This window comes from Oncorhynchus mykiss, chromosome 8 (genome assembly GCF_013265735.2).
Source record: "Oncorhynchus mykiss isolate Arlee chromosome 8, USDA_OmykA_1.1, whole genome shotgun sequence".
In the NCBI taxonomy this organism is placed as follows: domain Eukaryota; kingdom Metazoa; phylum Chordata; class Actinopteri; order Salmoniformes; family Salmonidae; genus Oncorhynchus; species Oncorhynchus mykiss.
In genome coordinates, this window is record NC_048572.1 from 83401583 (window position 1) to 83424692 (window position 23110).

Here is a 23110-nt window from a genome sequence, read left to right on the forward strand (position 1 = left end):
CAAATGGACAAAAAAGGAGACACAAGAGGGCACCCCATATTCATTTTAGATCCCAAGGGGTCTTTATTTTCATACTTATGCTCTCACTCTCATCGCTATCTCATTTGCCATCCACTCATGTCTTTTCTTGGAAGTCCGTACACGCACACACACACACACACACACACACACACACACACACACACACACACACATACAACTATAGCATCTTGTTTACATTTCTCACATTTTAGGCATCTTTGGCCTTGGTTGGATCATGTTGCAATGAGATGGACACAGAGGTATGTATGTACAGTCTTTTTCAGTCTGGTGTCAAATTAGTTGAACAGGAGTAGAGGATGAGCATGCTTGTGGAGGGAGAGCAGTGTGGGTGGTGGGTAGAACAGCTGCAGGGACGGTGATTGGTTGCTCTGGCTCATCACTTATTGACTAAAAGAAAGATCGATTTAGAAATGATTTCAACCTTGCCATAGTTCAACAGCTGAAAAGCCTTCACTAACGTACTCCCAGAGATAGCAAGACATTTAGTATTCACTGAATGAAGTAGCCTCTCCATCCCCATTTACAATTTCATTCATCAATTAAACAAATTATACTATAGCACATTCAATTACATTATTGCTCCTCTACATTGCTGCTCCTCTATCTACCTTGTACAATACCATAATCATTGACTGAAGTAGCGTACTCGTACACATTTACAATTTAAATAAATGAATACTAGCCCATAGACTTACATTATTGCTCCTCGACATTGCTGCTCCTCTATCTACCTTGTACAATACCATAATCATTTAAATGAATACTAGCCCATAGACTTACATTATTGTAGAATAGGCTATTCTGTTATCCACACTATATTTAGATATCGTTATGATTTCATTGCTCTTGTCAGGCATGCTTTTAAGGTCTTCGATCGAAATTATAAGTTGTACCTCGTTCCCTTCTTCAGTGAAAAGTAGTTATGCATCCCACATTCAATTCCGTTCGAGTGTGAATGCGTAGGCCTAGAGACAGTGGAAAAATAAATCCATAGCTCCAGCACACAGTGGAATGTAGGGGTAGTGTATTACAATGTAAAATATGTACATGTATATATCCTATAGCCCCATGTGTGTATATTTTCATTTACAATGTAATTCATCCATGAAATAAATAATACTAGCACATCAAATTACGTTATTATTGTACACTAATCTACTCCCCTATCGACATAGTAAAAAATATTGCTTATGCTCGTTGTAGACAAAAAGTTATTATTTTCAAATCAACCAAATTTGCCTTAGCAACACAGTAGGGCTAAATATTTCCTAGTGATATCACAACTTAAATATAACCTGCTTACTCCTCAGTCGGATCAAGGACATCTTGGTAATTATTTTCATTGTCTCTAAGGAAACTATCTTGGCCAGACACTCTCGAAAATCGAGTGCACGGACCCCCTGGGAAAGCCTATGAACTCCTCTATTCGACTGAAAGCCACGGACACAACTCTTATTGGTTCTCTGATGTAGGCTACTGGGAACTGGTAACAACACAGTCTGTGATTGGCTAACAATATTTAGATCTGTATACAGCGAGATAGGACAACATACCATGCCATGAGTTGTTGAGGGAAAGATAGATGACCTATAGATTGGACATCATCTTTTATAAGCCATTAGCTATAACAGGAAATACACAAGCGGTGGCTCAAGGTGGCTACCTTGGCATGTCGGCGTGCACAGGAAAAACATTAAGTTTCTAACATTTATGGTTTAATACATTTAAATATAAACTATGCACCTTATGACTTTCATTAACACGCAGGCGTCACGCAGACGTTAGCAAGGCGTTTGTATCGTGTCATGTCAGTCAGACGTTCAATGGCAGGCGACAGCCACACGGTGGTGCAGTTGTCTAGGCTTAATTCTGGCACATATCATCCCCCACAGACGAGCCATGCAATGATTTACATCCAGACCTACAGTATGTCAGGCTTGAATTCGCCATGCCAAAAGTTTTCCCCCAGTTGCATGAACAATGAGGATATTTACTGCGAATTCGTATTGTGATTACATTGTGAAAGATGTCTTCAATCATCACACATTTGATCACACATGGGATGGAAATTATAGACATTTGATGTTCAGTCAATTTTAATGGGTACTGCAAGTGTGTTGTCTAATGTGAAAACACTGTAATGTACTGTCGCATACTACATTCAAAGGGCAATTTTGAAACATGTATCGTAAATGTTTTGCAATTGGATGAACTGGTTGTTAAAATAACTACATTGAAACGATATAATTATTTTGTGTTTTTATGATTAAACCAATGTACTCATTATATTTCACAGTTAACGTATATTTTGAATGGTTGTGTGGTGAAAGATGTCTACAAACAAAATGAATGCACAATGAAAGGCACAATATGTATGACTAGCTGCGTTACAAGTGTTACCAGTTTGTAGTTTTTTAGTTCTGTACTACTAAAATTCTCCACATACTTGTGAAAATAGTACCAAAGCAATAAAAAACAAAAAAAACAGTAATAAAGACAGACAATAAATTAGAAAAATAGTGCGCCTGTTGAATAACAAGCACAGTAAATTAGCAAAATGCCTCGGCAATAAGTGATTCAACTTGAGTGTTTATTCCCATTTATTGAATGTCTGTGTTCTATAATGACCACAATTTCTTTGACAACATATTTTTCATAAAAGTTATAAGGAATGGAAAATCAAATCAGAGTTTATTTGTCACGTGCGCCGAATACAACAGGTGTAGGTAGACCTTACAGTGAAATGCTGAATACAACAGGTGTAGGTAGACCTTACAGTGAAATGCTGAATACAACAGGTGTAGTAGACCTTACAGTGAAATGCTGAATACAACAGGTGTAGTAGACCTTACAGTGAAATGCTGAATACAACAGGTGTAGTAGACCTTACAGTGAAATGCTGAATACAACAGGTGTAGTAGACCTTACAGTGAAATGCTGAATACAACAGGTGTAGGTAGACCTTACAGTGAAATGCTGAATACAACAGGTGTAGGTAGACCTTACAGTGAAATGCCGAATACAACAGGTGTGGGTAGACCTTACAGTGAAATGCTGAATACAACAGGTGTAGGTAGACCTTACAGTGAAATGCTGAATACAACAGGTGTAGGTAGACCTTACAGTGAAATGATTACTTGCAGGCTCTAACCAATAGTGCAAAAAAGGTATTAGGTGAACAATAGGTAAGTAAAGAAATTAAACAACAGTAAAAAGACAGGCTAAATACAGTAGCAAGGCTATATATAGTAGAGAGGCTATATATAGTAGCGAGGCTATAAAAGTAGCGAGGCTACATACAGACACCGGTTAGTCAGGTTGATTAAGGTAGTCTGTACTTGTAGATTTGGTTAAAGTAACTATGCATATATGATGAACAGAGAGTAGCAGTAGAGTAAAGAGGGGGTGGTGGGTGGTGGGACACAATGCAGATAGCCCGGTTAGCCAATGTGCGGGACCACTGGTTGGTCGGGCCAATTGAGGTAGTATGTACATGAATGTATAGTTAAAGTGACTATGCATATAAGATAAACAGAGAGTAGCAGCAGCGTAAAAGAGGGGTTGGGGGACACACACAATGCAAATAGTCTGGGTAACCATTTGGTTACCTGTTCCGGAGTCTTATCGCTTGGGGGTAAAAACTGTTGAGAAGCCTTTTTGTCCTAGACTTGGCACTGAATAGAAGAGGGTGAACAATGGAAAAGGGTGTAGCTAGTTCTATTCTATTGTCTTCTTTTATTCGGTGTTACTGAAAATAACAAGTTTTCCCTCCCCTTGCATTCATGCTCCTCCACACCACTGATGTCAACAATGTCGAGCTGTCAGTGGTGAGGCGCGTCGTAGCTTCAAGGGTGTGCGCGCTCTCGACACAGCAGGAAATATGGCGGCGCTCATGACTCTCACCCAGGTAACTCCAAAAACGTACTTTCCAGATGTTTTTGCTATGGTTAAATGGTGTACATTAGCTAGTTATTCACACATCTAGAAAGTGATTGAATTATATGGTAACCACTAGCTGAGAAGTCAAAGATTGATGCATGTCCCCTTGTTAGCTATCTAGCTAGCTGTTAGCATTTTCGCCTGCAACAGGAAGGGAGCCGACAATGTAGCTCAGTTGGTGTAGCTAAATGATTGCTATCTAGCTGTAGCTATGTTTTCCTAATATCATGAATCACATTGACAATCAATGTTTTACTATCGTAGTTGTGTCCGTAACACTATCACTGTCAAACAATTAGCTACTAGTCTATTTGAAGTTAGCTTGCAGCCAAGTCACCAAAAGTTGAACTGTTAGCTGTTAGCTCCAGTGTTTGTTAGCTCAGCTGTAATTTCCTTCTTTATCTTCCTAATCGTCACTGTTCACACCGTTTCTTATGGCTGTTGACTTGCTCATCTTTATTACAAGTAATGTGGGTTGCTCTACTTAAAAGAGATTGGTCATGGCAGACTTGAAACCACTTCATACTGACAGTGACACAGATTTAGACACTGTTGATTCGCTGTAACTTCACCTGTGACAACATAGGTTACATCTTTCAAGTCTTCCCAAAAATGTGTTGAATGTAAGTAGACCAAAATGTGTAAGTAAACGTGCTAGTTTTGGATTATTTTTTTAAACTACATCTCCCCTGACGTTTCTTGATTTCTCTGCAGTTATCGAGTGGAAACCCAGTTTACGAAGTCTACTACAGACAGGTGAATGAATGATAATTTGTGCCATTCATGTTTTGTTTGTTACACCTAAAATGTTGTCAATGTATTTGGTATGTCTCTACATAAGCTATAGCCACTCTGCTCCTTCCTTCTACAATGCATTACATTGCAGTTCCAATTGGGGACGTGACAAATGGACAATATTGCTTAAGGTTTAAACGGCCATTTTTTATATAAATCGGTTTTCCGTTAAAACAATACAAAAACATCATACAATTCCACATCAATTTACAATGCAGAATAATGGCGCTATTGCATATGTATGACCGCAAGGGCTGATTAATGAAGTTATATCTACCGTAACCCGTTACAGACAGAACGCAGCTACAGTATATCATGTCGATAGCAACAATTGATAACTTTTCAGACAATTAAAAAAACAGTGCCGCATCAGGTCTGTACTTTTGCAGCGCCGCAGCTCGATATTATTTGGTTGACGGTTCTGATTGCCGAGTGATGGATTTGAGTCCCACTTCAGAAGCGACATTCCTTTACAGACAAGTAAAACGTCCGTTCATATCACCAGACAATGTTTCGTGTCGGCATTTGAAAACCCGTAGTGTAGCATACCCTCACAGACAATCAAACATGCAGTAGCGGATACGCTTTCAAGGGGCCACATCCCAATAAGTCTGAAAAGCGTAATCGATACAGGCTACTGTCATTTCATATGAGACCAAAACGAAGAGTAGGTTACCCCTCTAAGACATCGGTGCGGTGAATAGGCTAGGATACTATACACACAACAGACCGAAGACTGAACACACTTGCTTCATTAGCGAGCAGGCAGGCCAGGGAGAGAGAGGCAGAAGCGTGCTCATATGTTTTGGTAATCTTCACCTTGCAGTGTTTTGTCATGCCTTGCAAATTCACCAAGTAGTGTCCGTTTTGCCTCTTCCTCTCTGGTTGTATTTGAATTGCACAACTTCCCCAGGCCTTTCCAGCCTATTGGCTATAACACAGAAAATAATGTATTGTTATAACTGAACTGTGATTTATAATTAAGTGGGGGTAAAATAAATGGTTTTTCGGTTAGGGATTTTTTGTTAACGTTAAAAGGATCCCAATGTTCCAACTTTTACACCCAATAAGTGTTGCAGAGTGGCTGTATATAGGGCTAATGTTGCAGAGTGGCTGTATACAGGGCTAATGTTGCAGAGTGGCTGTATACAGGGCTAATGTTGCAGAGTGGCTGTATACAGGGCTAATGTTGCAGAGTGGCTGTATACAGGGCTAATGTTGCAGAGTGGCTGTATACAGGGCTAATGTTGCAGAGTGGCTGTATACAGGGCTAATGTTGCAGAGTGGCTGTATACAGGGCTAATGTTGCAGAGTGGCTGTATACAGGGCTAATGTTGCAGAGTGGCTGTATACAGGGCTAATGAGCAGAGTGGCTGTATACGGGACTAATGAGCAGAGTGACTGTATACAGGGCTAATGAGCAGAGTGGCTGTATACAGGGCTAATGAGCAGAGTGGCTGTATACAGGGCTAATGAGCAGAGTGGCTGTATACAGGGCTAATGAGCAGAGTGGCTGTATACAGGGCTAATGTTGCAGAGTGGCTGTAATACAGGGCTAATGAGCAGAGTGGCTGTATACAGGGCTAATGAGCAGAGTGGCTGTATACAGGGCTAATGAGCAGAGTGGCTGTATACAGGGCTAATGAGCAGAGTGGCTGTATACAGGGCTAATGAGCAGAGTGGCTGTATACAGGGCTAATGTTGCAGAGTGGCTGTATACAGGGCTAATGTTGCAGAGTGGCTGTATACAGGGCTAATGAGCAGAGTGACTATACAGGGCTAATGATCAGAGTGGCTGAATACAGGGCTAATGTTGCAGAGTGGCTGTATACAGGGCTAATGAGCAGAGTGGCTGTATACAGGGCTAATGAACAGAGTGGCTGTATACAGGGCTAATGAGCAGAGTGGCTGTATACAGGGCTAATGTTGCAGAGTGGCTGTATACAGGGCTAATGTTGCAGAGTGGCTGTATACAGGGCTAATGTTGCAGAGTGGCTGTATACATGGCTAATGTTGCAGAGTGGCTGTATACAGGGCTAATGAGCAGAGTGGCTGTATACAGGGCTAATGAGCAGAGTGGCTGTATACAGGGCTAATGAGCAGAGTGGCTGTATACAGGGCTAATGAGCAGAGTGGCTGTATACAGGGCTAATGAGCAGAGTGGCTGTATACAGGGCTAATGAGCAGAGTGGCTGTATACAGGGCTAATGAGCAGAGTGGCTGTAATACAGGGCTAATGAGCAGAGTGGCTGTATACAGGGCTAATGAGCAGAGTGGCTGTATACAGGGCTAATGAGCAGAGTGGCTGTATACAGGGCTAATGAGCAGAGTGGCTGTATACAGGGCTAATGAGCAGAGTGGCTGTATACAGGGCTAATGAGCAGAGTGGCTGTATACAGGGCTAATGTTGCAGAGTGGCTGTATACAGGGCTAATGTTGCAGAGTGGCTGTATACAGGGCTAATGAGCAGAGTGACTATACAGGGCTAATGATCAGAGTGGCTGAATACAGGGCTAATGTTGCAGAGTGGCTGTATACAGGGCTAATGAGCAGAGTGGCTGTATACAGGGCTAATGAACAGAGTGGCTGTATACAGGGCTAATGAGCAGAGTGGCTGTATACAGGGCTAATGTTGCAGAGTGGCTGTATACAGGGCTAATGTTGCAGAGTGGCTGTATACAGGGCTAATGTTGCAGAGTGGCTGTATACAGGGCTAATGTTGCAGAGTGGCTGTATACATGGCTAATGTTGCAGAGTGGCTGTATACAGGGCTAATGAGCAGAGTGGCTGTATACAGGGCTAATGAGCAGAGTGGCTGTATACAGGGCTAATGAGCAGAGTGGCTGTATACAGGGCTAATGTTGCAGAGTGGCTGTATACAGGGCTAATGTTGCAGAGTGGCTGTATACAGGGCTAATGTTGCAGAGTGGCTGTATACAGGGCTAATGAGCAGAGTGACTGTATACAGGGCTAATGATCAGAGTGGCTGTATACAGGGCTAATGTTGCAGAGTGGCTGTATACAGGGCTAATGAGCAGAGTGGCTGTATACAGGGCTAATGAGCAGAGTGGCTGTATACAGGGCTAATGTTGCAGAGTGGCTGTATACAGGGCTAATGTTGCAGAGTGGCTGTATACAGGGCTAATGTTGCAGAGTGGCTGTATACAGGGCTAATGTTGCAGAGTGGCTGTATACAGGGCTAATGAGCAGAGTGGCTGTATACAGGGCTAATGAGCAGAGTGGCTGTATACAGGGCTAATGAGCAGAGTGGCTGTATACAGGGCTAATGAGCAGAGTGGCTGTATACAGGGCTAATGAGCAGAGTGGCTGTATACAGGGCTAATGAGCAGAGTGGCTGTATACAGGGCTAATGAGCAGAGTGGCTGTATACAGGGCTAATGAGCAGAGTGGCTGTATACAGGGCTAATGTTGCAGTGTGGCTATATACAGGGCTAATGTTGCAGAGTGGCTGTATACAGGGCTAATGAGCAGAGTGACTATACAGGGCTAATGATCAGAGTGGCTGAATACAGGGCTAATGTTGCAGAGTGGCTGTATACAGGGCTAATGAGCAGAGTGGCTGTATACAGGGCTAATGAACAGAGTGGCTGTATACAGGGCTAATGAGCAGAGTGGCTGTATACAGGGCTAATGTTGCAGAGTGGCTGTATACAGGGCTAATGTTGCAGAGTGGCTGTATACAGGGCTAATGTTGCAGAGTGGCTGTATACAGGGCTAATGTTGCAGAGTGGCTGTATACATGGCTAATGTTGCAGAGTGGCTGTATACAGGGCTAATGAGCAGAGTGGCTGTATACAGGGCTAATGAGCAGAGTGGCTGTATACAGGGCTAATGAGCAGAGTGGCTGTATACAGGGCTAATGAGCAGAGTGGCTGTATACAGGGCTAATGTTGCAGAGTGGCTGTATACAGGGCTAATGTTGCAGAGTGGCTGTATACAGGGCTAATGAGCAGAGTGACTGTATACAGGGCTAATGATCAGAGTGGCTGTATACAGGGCTAATGTTGCAGATTGGCTGTATACAGGGCTAATGAGCAGAGTGGCTGTATACAGGGCTAATGAGCAGAGTGGCTGTATACAGGGCTAATGGTGCAGAGTGGCTGTATACAGGGCTAATGTTGCAGAGTGGCTGTATACAGGGCTAATGTTGCAGAGTGGCTGTATACAGGGCTAATGTTGCAGAGTGGCTGTATACAGGGCTAATGTTGCAGAGTGGCTGTATACAGGGCTAATGTTGCAGAGTGGCTGTATACAGGGCTAATGTTGCAGAGTGGCTGTATACATGGCTAATGTTGCAGAGTGGCTGTATACAGGGCTAATGTTGCAGAGTGGCTGTATACAGGGCTAATGAGCAGAGTGGCTGTATACAGGGCTAATGAGCAGAGTGGCTGTATACAGGGCTAATGAGCAGAGTGGCTGTATACAGGGCTAATGAGCAGAGTGGCTGTATACAGGGCTAATGAGCAGAGTGGCTGTATACAGGGCTAATGTTGCAGTGTGGCTATATACAGGGCTAATGTTGCAGAGTGGCTGTATACAGGGCTAATGAGCCGAGTGGCTGTATACAGGGCTAATGTTGCAGAGTGGCTGTATACAGGGCTAATGAGCAGAGTGGCTGTATACAGGGCTAATGTTGCAGAGTGGCTGTATACAGGGCTAATGTTGCAGAGTGGCTGTATACAGGGCTAATGTTGCAGAGTGACTGTATACAGGGCTAATGAGCAGAGTGACTGTATACAGGGCTAATGTTGCAGAGTGGCTGTATACAGGGCTAATGTTGCAGAGTGGCTGTATACAGGGCTAATGTTGCAGAGTGACTGTATACAGGGCTAATGTTGCAGAGTGGCTGTATACAGGGCTAATGTTGCAGAGTGGCTGTATACAGGGCTAATGTTGCAGAGTGGCTGTATACAGGGCTAATGTTGCAGAGTGGCTGTATACAGGGCTAATGTTGCAGAGTGGCTGTATACAGGGCTAATGAGCAGAGTGACTGTATACAGGGCTAATGATCAGAGTGGCTGTATACAGGGCTAATGTTGCAGAGTGGCTGTATACAGGGCTAATGAGCAGAGTGGCTGTATACAGGGCTAATGAGCAGAGTGGCTGTATACAGGGCTAATGTTGCAGAGTGGCTGTATACAGGGCTAATGTTGCAGAGTGGCTGTATACAGGGCTAATGTTGCAGAGTGGCTGTATACAGGGCTAATGTTGCAGAGTGGCTGTATACAGGGCTAATGAGCAGAGTGGCTGTATACAGGGCTAATGAGCAGAGTGGCTGTATACAGGGCTAATGAGCAGAGTGGCTGTATACAGGGCTAATGAGCAGAGTGGCTGTATACAGGGCTAATGAGCAGAGTGGCTGTATACAGGGCTAATGAGCAGAGTGGCTGTATACAGGGCTAATGAGCAGAGTGGCTGTATACAGGGCTAATGTTGCAGTGTGGCTATATACAGGGCTAATGTTGCAGAGTGGCTGTATACAGGGCTAATGAGCAGAGTGACTATACAGGGCTAATGATCAGAGTGGCTGAATACAGGGCTAATGTTGCAGAGTGGCTGTATACAGGGCTAATGAGCAGAGTGGCTGTATACAGGGCTAATGAACAGAGTGGCTGTATACAGGGCTAATGAGCAGAGTGGCTGTATACAGGGCTAATGTTGCAGAGTGGCTGTATACAGGGCTAATGTTGCAGAGTGGCTGTATACAGGGCTAATGTTGCAGAGTGGCTGTATACAGGGCTAATGTTGCAGAGTGGCTGTATACATGGCTAATGTTGCAGAGTGGCTGTATACAGGGCTAATGAGCAGAGTGGCTGTATACAGGGCTAATGAGCAGAGTGGCTGTATACAGGGCTAATGAGCAGAGTGGCTGTATACAGGGCTAATGAGCAGAGTGGCTGTATACAGGGCTAATGTTGCAGAGTGGCTGTATACAGGGCTAATGTTGCAGAGTGGCTGTATACAGGGCTAATGAGCAGAGTGACTGTATACAGGGCTAATGATCAGAGTGGCTGTATACAGGGCTAATGTTGCAGATTGGCTGTATACAGGGCTAATGAGCAGAGTGGCTGTATACAGGGCTAATGAGCAGAGTGGCTGTATACAGGGCTAATGGTGCAGAGTGGCTGTATACAGGGCTAATGTTGCAGAGTGGCTGTATACAGGGCTAATGTTGCAGAGTGGCTGTATACAGGGCTAATGTTGCAGAGTGGCTGTATACAGGGCTAATGTTGCAGAGTGGCTGAATACAGGGCTAATGTTGCAGAGTGGCTGTATACAGGGCTAATGTTGCAGAGTGGCTGTATACATGGCTAATGTTGCAGAGTGGCTGTATACAGGGCTAATGTTGCAGAGTGGCTGTATACAGGGCTAATGAGCAGAGTGGCTGTATACAGGGCTAATGAGCAGAGTGGCTGTATACAGGGCTAATGAGCAGAGTGGCTGTATACAGGGCTAATGAGCAGAGTGGCTGTATACAGGGCTAATGAGCAGAGTGGCTGTATACAGGGCTAATGTTGCAGTGTGGCTATATACAGGGCTAATGTTGCAGAGTGGCTGTATACAGGGCTAATGAGCCGAGTGGCTGTATACAGGGCTAATGATCAGAGTGGCTGTATACAGGGCTAATGTTGCAGAGTGGCTGTATACAGGGCTAATGAGCAGAGTGGCTGTATACAGGGCTAATGAGCAGAGTGGCTGTATACAGGGCTAATGTTGCAGAGTGGCTGTATACAGGGCTAATGTTGCAGAGTGGCTGTATACAGGGCTAATGTTGCAGAGTGGCTGTATACAGGGCTAATGTTGCAGAGTGGCTGTATACAGGGCTAATGAGCAGAGTGGCTGTATACAGGGCTAATGAGCAGAGTGGCTGTATACAGGGCTAATGAGCAGAGTGGCTGTATACAGGGCTAATGAGCAGAGTGGCTGTATACAGGGCTAATGAGCAGAGTGGCTGTATACAGGGCTAATGAGCAGAGTGGCTGTATACAGGGCTAATGAGCAGAGTGGCTGTATACAGGGCTAATGTTGCAGTGTGGCTATATACAGGGCTAATGTTGCAGAGTGGCTGTATACAGGGCTAATGAGCAGAGTGACTATACAGGGCTAATGATCAGAGTGGCTGAATACAGGGCTAATGTTGCAGAGTGGCTGTATACAGGGCTAATGAGCAGAGTGGCTGTATACAGGGCTAATGAACAGAGTGGCTGTATACAGGGCTAATGAGCAGAGTGGCTGTATACAGGGCTAATGTTGCAGAGTGGCTGTATACAGGGCTAATGTTGCAGAGTGGCTGTATACAGGGCTAATGTTGCAGAGTGGCTGTATACAGGGCTAATGTTGCAGAGTGGCTGTATACATGGCTAATGTTGCAGAGTGGCTGTATACATGGCTAATGTTGCAGAGTGGCTGTATACAGGGCTAATGAGCAGAGTGGCTGTATACAGGGCTAATGAGCAGAGTGGCTGTATACAGGGCTAATGAGCAGAGTGGCTGTATACAGGGCTAATGTTGCAGAGTGGCTGTATACAGGGCTAATGTTGCAGAGTGGCTGTATACAGGGCTAATGAGCAGAGTGACTGTATACAGGGCTAATGATCAGAGTGGCTGTATACAGGGCTAATGTTGCAGATTGGCTGTATACAGGGCTAATGAGCAGAGTGGCTGTATACAGGGCTAATGAGCAGAGTGACTATACAGGGCTAATGATCAGAGTGGCTGAATACAGGGCTAATGTTGCAGAGTGGCTGTATACAGGGCTAATGAGCAGAGTGGCTGTATACAGGGCTAATGAACAGAGTGGCTGTATACAGGGCTAATGAGCAGAGTGGCTGTATACAGGGCTAATGTTGCAGAGTGGCTGTATACAGGGCTAATGTTGCAGAGTGGCTGTATACAGGGCTAATGTTGCAGAGTGGCTGTATACAGGGCTAATGTTGCAGAGTGGCTGTATACATGGCTAATGTTGCAGAGTGGCTGTATACAGGGCTAATGAGCAGAGTGGCTGTATACAGGGCTAATGAGCAGAGTGGCTGTATACAGGGCTAATGAGCAGAGTGGCTGTATACAGGGCTAATGAGCAGAGTGGCTGTATACAGGGCTAATGTTGCAGAGTGGCTGTATACAGGGCTAATGTTGCAGAGTGGCTGTATACAGGGCTAATGAGCAGAGTGACTGTATACAGGGCTAATGATCAGAGTGGCTGTATACAGGGCTAATGTTGCAGATTGGCTGTATACAGGGCTAATGAGCAGAGTGGCTGTATACAGGGCTAATGAGCAGAGTGGCTGTATACAGGGCTAATGGTGCAGAGTGGCTGTATACAGGGCTAATGTTGCAGAGTGGCTGTATACAGGGCTAATGTTGCAGAGTGGCTGTATACAGGGCTAATGTTGCAGAGTGGCTGTATACAGGGCTAATGTTGCAGAGTGGCTGAATACAGGGCTAATGTTGCAGAGTGGCTGTATACAGGGCTAATGTTGCAGAGTGGCTGTATACATGGCTAATGTTGCAGAGTGGCTGTATACAGGGCTAATGTTGCAGAGTGGCTGTATACAGGGCTAATGAGCAGAGTGGCTGTATACAGGGCTAATGAGCAGAGTGGCTGTATACAGGGCTAATGAGCAGAGTGGCTGTATACAGGGCTAATGAGCAGAGTGGCTGTATACAGGGCTAATGAGCAGAGTGGCTGTATACAGGGCTAATGTTGCAGTGTGGCTATATACAGGGCTAATGTTGCAGAGTGGCTGTATACAGGGCTAATGAGCCGAGTGGCTGTATACAGGGCTAATGTTGCAGAGTGGCTGTATACAGGGCTAATGAGCAGAGTGGCTGTATACAGGGCTAATGTTGCAGAGTGGCTGTATACAGGGCTAATGTTGCAGAGTGGCTGTATACAGGGCTAATGTTGCAGAGTGACTGTATACAGGGCTAATGAGCAGAGTGACTGTATACAGGGCTAATGTTGCAGAGTGGCTGTATACAGGGCTAATGTTGCAGAGTGGCTGTATACAGGGCTAATGTTGCAGAGTGACTGTATACAGGGCTAATGTTGCAGAGTGGCTGTATACAGGGCTAATGTTGCAGAGTGGCTGTATACAGGGCTAATGTTGCAGAGTGGCTGTATACAGGGCTAATGTTGCAGAGTGGCTGTATACAGGGCTAATGTTGCAGAGTGGCTGTATACAGAAGCACAACCAGCTGATTACATTACCTCCATTCCGTTCCCCCATTGAAGGTGGATCTGGGAGACACTGGGACAGTAGGAGCTGCAGATGCTGCTCAGTTCCTGAAGAAATCAGGCCTTTCAGACAGTACCTTAGGAAAAGTGAGTAGCAGACACACACACACACACACACACACACACCACGCTCAGTAAACTGCACACTTCATATCCAAGACTCCAACTACATACAGTTAGTTACACCATATTATTTGACCATTTTCAGATCTGGGATTTGGCCGATCCAGATAGGAAGGGCTTCTTGGACAAACGGGTAAATAAAATGAACCTCTATTACTTCTTACTACCAATTCATTAATGCTTTCCCACATGAACCATTGACCAGATCCTCTGTTCCTCCCAGGGTTTCTTTATAGCGTTGAGGTTGGTGGCCTCAGCTCAGGGCGGCAACGACATCAGTCTCAACAACCTCAATCAGACTCTAGCAGCACCCAAGTTTGTGAGTGATACTTTACTTACTTACCACCAACTATATTGTCCTCGTAGGGAACGTGTGTTTGTAGTGTCCTATGTATTATTATGTTTTAAAACAAAAGTAGAAACATCCATTTGATCGTCTCAATCATTTCAGCAATGAACACAAGATGAATGAGTTATCTAGCTAACCTGCCTATATAATCTGAAATAACTTTGTTTTAGCAGGTTCAGTTTTAAAATAGGAACGGTCCAATTGACTCAACAACCAAAAAAAACACATGTCTAAGTTCATCTTTCTTAATGTATCAGAAAATCAACAGTTATTTCTGGTTGTTTATTAAAGTTAGCTGGCGGTTGAAACCCCTCTGTTGATCTTATCTTCATTGGGGTAATCTCAGTCGTCATATCAGTTAAGAACTACCGTGGTCTTTTATTGAAAAGAATCTAAGTTGTTTTTTTGTATTGTTGCAGAGAGACACAAATACTCCGTTGCTCAGCACATCGCTGAGTACACCTTCATCTGATTCCCACTGGGCTGTAAGGGTGAGCATTCATACCTGTTGTATGTAGAAATTAATCAATCAATGATAGATATGCTGTGCCTTCAGAAAGCATTCATATCAAATCAAAGTCTATTTGTCACGTGCGCCGAATACAACAGGTGTAGGTAGACCTTACAGTGAAATGCTGAATACAACAGGTGTAGGTAGACCTTACAGTGAAATGCTGAATACAACAGGTGTAGGTAGACCTTACAGTGAAATGCTGAATACAACAGGTGTAGGTAGACCTTACAGTGAAATGCTGAATACAACAGGTGTAGGTAGACCTTACAGTGAAATGCTGAATACAACAGGTGTAGGTAGACCTTACAGTGAAATGCTGAATACAACAGGTGTAGGTAGACCTTACAGTGAAATGCCGAATACAACAGGTGTAGGTAGACCTTACAGTGAAATGCTGAATACAACAGGTGTAGGTAGACCTTACAGTGAAATGCTGAATACAACAGGTGTAGGTAGACCTTACAGTGAAATGCTTACTTACAGGCTCTAACCAATAGTGCAAAAAGGTATTAGGTGAACAATATCCTTACTCCACATTTTGTTGTGTTATAGCCTGAATTCAAAATGGATTAGCCAGCTAGCTGGGTAATGATGACAAAATGGTTAATGATGACAAAATGAAAACATGTTTTTCAATTTTTTTTTAGAAAATGAAATACAGAAATATCTAATTTACGTACACTGTAAGTATTCACACACCTGAGTCAATACGTCTTAGAATCAATCACTTTTGGCAGCGATTACAGCTGTGAGTCATTCTGCGTAAGTCTGTAAGAGGTTTGCACACCTGCATTGTAAACATCTTGCCCAGTATTCTTTTCTAAATTCTTCAAGCTCTGTCAAATTGGATGTCGATCATTGCTAGACAACCATTTTCAAGTCTTTCCATCGATTTTCAGGCAGATTTAAGTCAAAACTGTCCACCGTCTTCTTGGTAAACAACTCCAGTGTAGATGTGGCCTTGTGTTTTAGGTTATTGTTGTGCTGAAAGGTGAATTCAACTCCCAGTGTCTGGTGGAAAGCAGACTGAACCAGGTTTTACGGTCAAAAAAATCCTGGATAATTCATGGATTTTTTTTATTTTTAAATTGTGTTTTCCATGCCTGGAAAAGTTTAGGAACATTATGAAATCCAAAAAGTAATGGAAATGAATTTCTGTTAATGTAATTTATTTAGGCACAGTTTTAAAATACTTTATCGATCAAAATCAAAGGTATCAGCCGGGATCGGAGTGTCATTTGGCGCTCATCACCTGCGTGTTTGTGAGACAGGTGAGCAGTTGTTCAAGGAGAGTCCATTTACAGCAGCAGGTGGAACTAGCCTATAAAAGATGATAGGGAACAGACTAATAGCTAGGTAGCCAATTCAAAACATATCGTGTACCCTCTAGTTGACTGTTTAACTATTATTAGCATGTTTTCATCTTTTCGTCATGTCCCAAAAAAACTTTACAACAACACTTGCGAACACTATTATTGCACACAGAGTGAGTCCATGCAACATATAATGTGACTCGTTAAGCACATTTCTACTCCTGAATGTATTTAGGCTTGCCTTAATTAACCTCTTACGGATATTGAGACGCTTGCTTCTCTCCTAGCCAATAGCCTGGGGAAAAGCAGAGCGGCAAATTCAAATAGTACGAGATAAAAACTCAAACTTTCATTAAATCACACATGCAGGGTACTCCAATTAAAGCTACACTCGTTGTGAATCCAGCCAACATGTCAGATTTTAAAAATGCTTTTCGGCGAAAGCATGAGAGGCTATTATCTGATAGCATGCACCCCCCCCCCCCCCCCCCCAAGGGGGTTGAATACTTATGGACTTATGGACAGCTTTTCATTTTTAATTAATTTGCAAAGAAATTGTAAAAACATGATTCCATTTTGGCATTATGTGATATTATGTGTAGGCCAGTAACAACAATTCTCAATTGAATCCATTTTAAATTCAGGCTCTAACACAATAAAATGTGGTAAAAGTCTAGGGGTATGAATCATTTTTGAAGTCATTGTTTGTAGAACACATACCTTTTGTTAAACAATTGACCTATACATGTTTGACAATGTATTTTTTTTCATGTTGGAGAAATGCAGTGAGCTTAAATCCACAAAGTGATGACCAGAATTATGATGATTATAAACAGGCATAAGTCAATACTGCACCATTGGTAGATGGGTCCTCTGAGCTTCTCTTTCAATTGGTTTTGAGAAGGAGGTGAGGAGTAACCCCATGTAACATCTCTCTCTGTCTCCCTCTTTCCATGTTTCTCTCTCCCTCTGTCTCTCTCTCTCTCTCCCTGTCTCTCTCTCCCTGTCTCTCTCTCTCCCTGTCTCTCTCTCTCTCTCCCTGTCTCTCTCTCTCTCTCTCTCTCTCTCTCTCTCTCTCCCTGTCTCTCTCTCTCTCTCCCTGTCTCTCTCTCTCTCTCCCTGTCTCTCTCTCTCTCTCCCTGTCTCTCTCTCTCTCTCCCTGTCTCTCTCTCTCTCTCCCTGTCTCTCTCTCTCTCTCCCTGTCTCTCTCTCTCTCTCTCCCTGTCTCTCTCTCTCACTCTCTCTCTCTCTCTCCCTGTCTCTCTCTCTCCCTGTCTCTCTCTCTCTCTCTCTCCGTTTCGCTCTCTCTCTCTCTCTCTCTCTCTCTCCGTCTCTCTCCTTGTCTCTGTCTCTCTCCCTGTTTCTCTCTCCCTCTCTCTCTCCCTGTCTCTCTTTCCCTGACTCTCTTTCCCTGACTCTGTTTCCCTCTCTCTCTCCCTGTCTCTCTCTTTCCCTGTCTCTATCTTTCCCTGTCTTGCCTTTCCTCCAGTCTGATGAAAAAAGGAAGTTTGATGGCATCTTTGAAAGTCTTCTACCAGTCAACGGTCTTTTGTCTGGAGACCAAGTCAAACCTGTCCTGATCAACTCCAAACTACCCATGGATGTGTTAGGAAGGGTAAGCACATGACAAGGTTCTGTCCAAAAACAATCCCTGCCCCCTAGGCCATACCCCCTACCCCCTGGCCTCTACCCCACCCCCTAGCCCCTACCCTACCCCCTAGCCCCTACCCCACCCCATCCCCTAGCCCCTACCCCACCCCCTACCCCCTAGCCCCTACCCTAGCCCCTACCCCCTAGCCCCTACCCCTACCCTACCCCACCCCCTACCCCCTAGCCCCTACCCCACCCCCTAGCCCCTAACCCCTAGCCATTTCATTGGATAGGTATGTGGTAACAGTGGGAAAGCTAGAGCTTTCCCACTGTTGTCACTATTGTGACAGTTTGGTCATATTTTTGTTATATTCTGTTCTGTAGATTTGGGACCTCGGTGACGTGGATAAAGATGGACACTTGGACAGAGAGGAGTTTTCAGTGGTAAGTTGATTGGAGGAGAAAGCTCATGGAGTTAAGATGCCAATTAGCCTGGTTACACCTTGCATTAACATGTGGTTTTCGTCATCCTTTCATGACAATCCAATCACTAAGACACACCTATGCAAGGTATAAATGGGGCAAATTAAGTTTGCTGAACTGTTTTCTCCTTTCCCCTCCAGGCCATGCACCTGGTGTACAGGGCTATGGAGAAGGAGCCTGTCCCTTCCGTCCTACCCTCCTCCCTCATCCCTCCATCCAAGAGGAAGAAGTCTGCGGGGGCTCTGCCTGGCGCCGTCTCCGTCCTGCCTCCCTTGTCTGCCCTCTCAGGCCTGTCTGGTCTGTCTCGGACAGCCAGCTCTCCTCCCCTGCCCGGCGCTGTAGCGGCTCTGCCTGGCTTGTCTGGTCTGTCTCGGACAGCAAACTCTCCTCCTCTCAAAGACACCCTAAACTCCACTCCATCTCACAGAAGCATCACCTCCATCAACAGCGCTGGCAGTCTCTCTCCTAAACCTTCGTTCAAAGCCCCCTCACAGGTACGGTACAGTACAGAGTACAGTATCAATCCACACCCTGCCTGGTGAATGGGTCGGAATGCTGTTACACTGTCCCATCTGTGTCACAAATGACACACTATTCCCTAATCCCTATGTAGTGCACTCTTTTTGACGAGAACCCTATGCGGTTGTGAGATTTGACGATTTTCGCCTTTAATGTTATTGCAGACTGTCCTTGATTCCCTCTAATTATTTGACTAGCACATTGAGAAGGCATTAGGGTTCATCCTCGGACTGTCGGCAGGGTAGGTAACAAATCTCAGAAAGTGTAAGAGGCGGCTGTGCTTTTCTTAGTAAAGCCAGGACGTCGTTCAGTCTTCCTCCCTGTTCCTGAGAAGTCTGTTAAGGGTTACAGCAGCTATATACCAACCTGAATTTCCTCTACCTCCTACACCTACTGGAATGGTTCATCTGTCATAAACCCTAACTCTTCACCCACTGGTTCATCTGTCATAAACCCTAACTATTCACCCACTGGTTCATCTGTCATAAACCCTAACTCTTCACCTACTGGTTCATCTGTCATAAACCCTAACTCTTCACCCACTGGTTCATCTGTCATAAACCCTAACTCTTCACCCACTGGTTCATCTGTCATAAACCCTAACTCTTCACCCACTGGTTCATCTGTCATAAACCCTAACTCTTCACCCACTGGTTCATCTGTCATAAACCCTAACTCTTCACCTACTGGTTAATCTGTCATAAACCCTAACTCTTCACCCACTGGTTCATCTGTCATAAACCCTAACTCTTCACCCACTGGTTCATCTGTCATTAACCCTAACTCTTCACCCACTGGTTCATCTGTCATAAACCCTAACTCTTCACCTACTGGACTGGTTCATCTGTCATAAACCCTAACTCTTCACCTACTGGACTGGTTCATCTGTCATAAACCCTAACTCTTCACCCACTGGTTCATCTGTCATAAACCCTAACTCTTCACCTACTGGTTAATCTGTCATAAACCCTAACTCTTCACCTACTGGACTGGTTCATCTGTCATAAACCCTAACTCTTCACCCAATGGTTCATCTGTCATAAACCCTAACTCTTCACCTACTGGTTAATCTGTCATAAACCCTAACTCTTCACCTACTGGACTGGTTCATCTGTCATAAACCCTAACTCTTCACCCACTGGTTCATCTGTCATAAACCCTAACTCTTCACCTACTGGACTGGTTCATCTGTCATAAACCCTAACTCTTCACCTACTGGACTGGTTCATCTGTCATAAACCCTAACTCTTCACCCACTGGTTCATCTGTCATAAACCCTAACTCTTCACCCACTGGTTCATCTGTCATTAACCCTAACTCTTCACCTACTGGACTGGTTCATCTGTCATAAACCCTAACTCTTCACCCACTGGTTCATCTGTCATAAACCCTAACTCTTCACCCACTGGTTCATCTGTCATAAACCCTAACTCTTCACCCACTGGTTCATCTGTCATAAACCCTAACTCTTCACCCACTAGTTCATCTGTCATAAACCCCAACTCTTCACCTACTGGTTAATCTGTCATAAACCCTAACTCTTCACCCACTGGTTCATCTGTCATAAACCCTAACTCTTCACCCACTGGTTCATCTGTCATAAACCCTAACTCTTCACCTACTGGACTGGTTCATCTGTCATAAACCCTAACTCTTCACCCACTGGTTAATCTGTCATAAACCCTAACTCTTCACCTACTGGACTGGTTCATCTGTCATAAACCCCAACTCTTCACCTACTGGTTAATCTGTCATAAACCCTAACTCTTCACCCACTGGTTCATCTGTCATAAACCCTAACTCTTCACCTACTGGGATGGTTCATCTGTCATATAAGTAGACTTGTTTGGCAACATTCTCTGAATTGTCTTCGATCCCCGAGTGGTTCTTTTCTTAGTCATCTGTTTGTAAGGAATGTGTCTGATGATTAAGAGGAACAGGTTTCATTGAAAGGGAAACGATGCCACACCCACAATGTGTCATCATAACACAACAGACACAACAACATGACACTTTTTTAAGAAGGCATGTGAACAACCATAGGACATAGTGTCCCTGCTTTAAAGCTACACTCCATCATTTGAGCACATATGCATACCATCAAAGAGTGTTTAATGCCCATTGATTGACATGAATGCATGATTTCTGAAAAGGCAAGATATGCACACGTACTGTAGTTAGGAGTAGGATTCTGTCCAAAGAGTGTATCTCCTATTCTCCGGTCCTGTTTTTCTGTCCTCTCTCCTGTCCTCTCTCCTGTGTGCTAGTCACCTGCAGTAATGAACTGGGTTGATAGTTCTGTCCTCTCTCCTGTCCTCTCTCCTGTCCTCTCTCCTGTGTGCTAGTCACCTGCGGTAGTGAACTGGGTTGATAGTTCTGTCCTCTCTCCTGTCCTCTCTCCTGTGTGCTAGTCACCTGAGGTAGTGAACTGGGTTGATAGTTCTGTCCTCTCTCCTGTCCTCTCTCCTGTCCTCTCTCCTGTGTGCTAGTCACCTGCAGTAATGAACTGGGTTGATAGTTCTGTCCTCTCTCCTGTCCTCTCTCCTGTCCTCTCTCCTGTGTGCTAGTCACCTGCAGTAGTGAACTGGGTGGTCCCGGTGGCAGACAGAGGACGTTATAATGACATCTTCCTGAAGACGGACACAGACATGGACGGTCTTGTCACCGGAGGGGAAGTCATGGAGATCTTCATGCTGTCCAACCTTTCTAAGACCATGCTGGCACAGATCTGGTGAGAGACAGAATGGCCTGCACCTTAGACTTACATATTGTTAATTTAACACCTTACAAACACACTGAGTGCACAAAACATTAGGAGCACGTTTGGCTCTTTCCATGACATAAACTGACCAGGTGAATCCAGGTGAAAGCTATGATCCCTTGTTAATGTACAGTGGGGAGAACAAGTATTTGATACACTGCCGATTTTGCAGGTTTTCCTACTTACAAAGCAGGTAGAGGTCTGTAATTTCTATCATAGGTACACTTCAACTGTGAGAGACGGAATCTAAAACAAAAATCCAGAAAATCACATTGTATGATTTTTAAGTAATTCATTTGCATTTTATTGCATGACATAAGTATTTGATACATCAGAAAAGCAGAACTTAATATTTGGTACAGAAACCTTTGTTTGCAATTACAGAGATCATACGTTTCCTGTAGTTCTTGACCAGGTTTGCACACACTGCAGCAGGGATTTTGGCACTACACTTCAACTGTGAGAGACGGAATCTAAAACAAAATCCAGAAAATGACATTGTATGATTTTTAAGTAATTCATTTGCATTTTATTGCATGACATAACATTTGATCACCTACCAACCAGTAAGAATTCTGGCTCTCGCAGACCTGTTAGTTTTTCTTTAAGAAGCCCTCTTGTTCTCCATTCATTACCTGTATTAACTGAACCTGTTTGAACTCGTTACCTGTATAAAAGACACCTGTCCACACACTCAATCAAACAGAATCCAACCTCTCCACAATGGCCAAGACCAAAAAGCTGTGTAAGGACATCAGGGACAAAATTGTAGACCTGCACAAGGCTGGGATGGGCTACAGGACAATAGGCAAGCAGCTTGGTGAGGAGGCAACAACTGTTGGCGCAATTATTAGAAAATGGAAGAAGTTCAAGATGACGGTCAATCACCCTCGGTCTGGGGCTCCATGCAAGATCTCATCTTGTGGGGCATCAATGATCATGAGGAAGGTGAGGGATCAGCCCAGAACTACATGGCAGGACCTGGTCAATGACCTGAAGAGAGCTGGGACAACAGTCTCAAAGAAAACCATTAGTAACACACTACGCCGTCATGGATTAAAATCCTGCAGCGCACGCAAGGTCCCCCTGCTCAAGCCAACGCATGTCCAGGCCCGTCTGAAGTTTACCAATGACCATCTGGATGATCCAGAGGAGGAATGGGAGAAGGTCATGTGGTCTGATGAGACAAAAATAGAGCTTTTTGGTCTAAACTCCACTCGCCATGTTTGGAGGAAGAAGAAGGATGAGTACAACCCCAAGAACACCATCCCAACCGTGAAGCATGGAGGTGGAAACATCATTCTTTGGGGATGCTTTTCTGCAAAGGGGACAGGACGACTGCACCGTATTGAGGGGAGGATGGATGGGGCCATGTATCGCGAGATCTTGGCCAACAACCTCCTTCCCTCAGTAAGAGCATTGA

At 44.3% G+C, this 23110-nt stretch overlaps 1 protein-coding gene across 2 annotated transcripts in view; it reads left to right on the plus strand.

Annotated features, from left to right (window-relative positions):
- The first annotated feature begins 3776 nt into the window (after positions 1–3776).
- LOC110530798 (epidermal growth factor receptor substrate 15-like 1) overlaps positions 3777–23110 on the plus strand; it is a 66894-nt gene continuing 47560 nt past the window's right edge. Inside the window, exons 1-10 of one of the 2 annotated variants that reach the window (XM_036986549.1) lie at positions 3777–3949; positions 4696–4737; positions 14033–14122; positions 14244–14291; positions 14382–14477; positions 14927–14998; positions 17824–17949; positions 18309–18368; positions 18548–18901; positions 21494–21657. In XM_036986549.1, the coding sequence (XP_036842444.1) occupies positions 3923–3949; positions 4696–4737; positions 14033–14122; positions 14244–14291; positions 14382–14477; positions 14927–14998; positions 17824–17949; positions 18309–18368; positions 18548–18901; positions 21494–21657 (1079 nt within the window). In that variant the 5' untranslated portion in view covers positions 3777–3922. The remainder of the gene's footprint in view (positions 3950–4695; positions 4738–14032; positions 14123–14243; positions 14292–14381; positions 14478–14926; positions 14999–17823; positions 17950–18308; positions 18369–18547; positions 18902–21493; positions 21658–23110) is intronic. The other variant, XM_036986548.1, reaches the window with a different exon arrangement.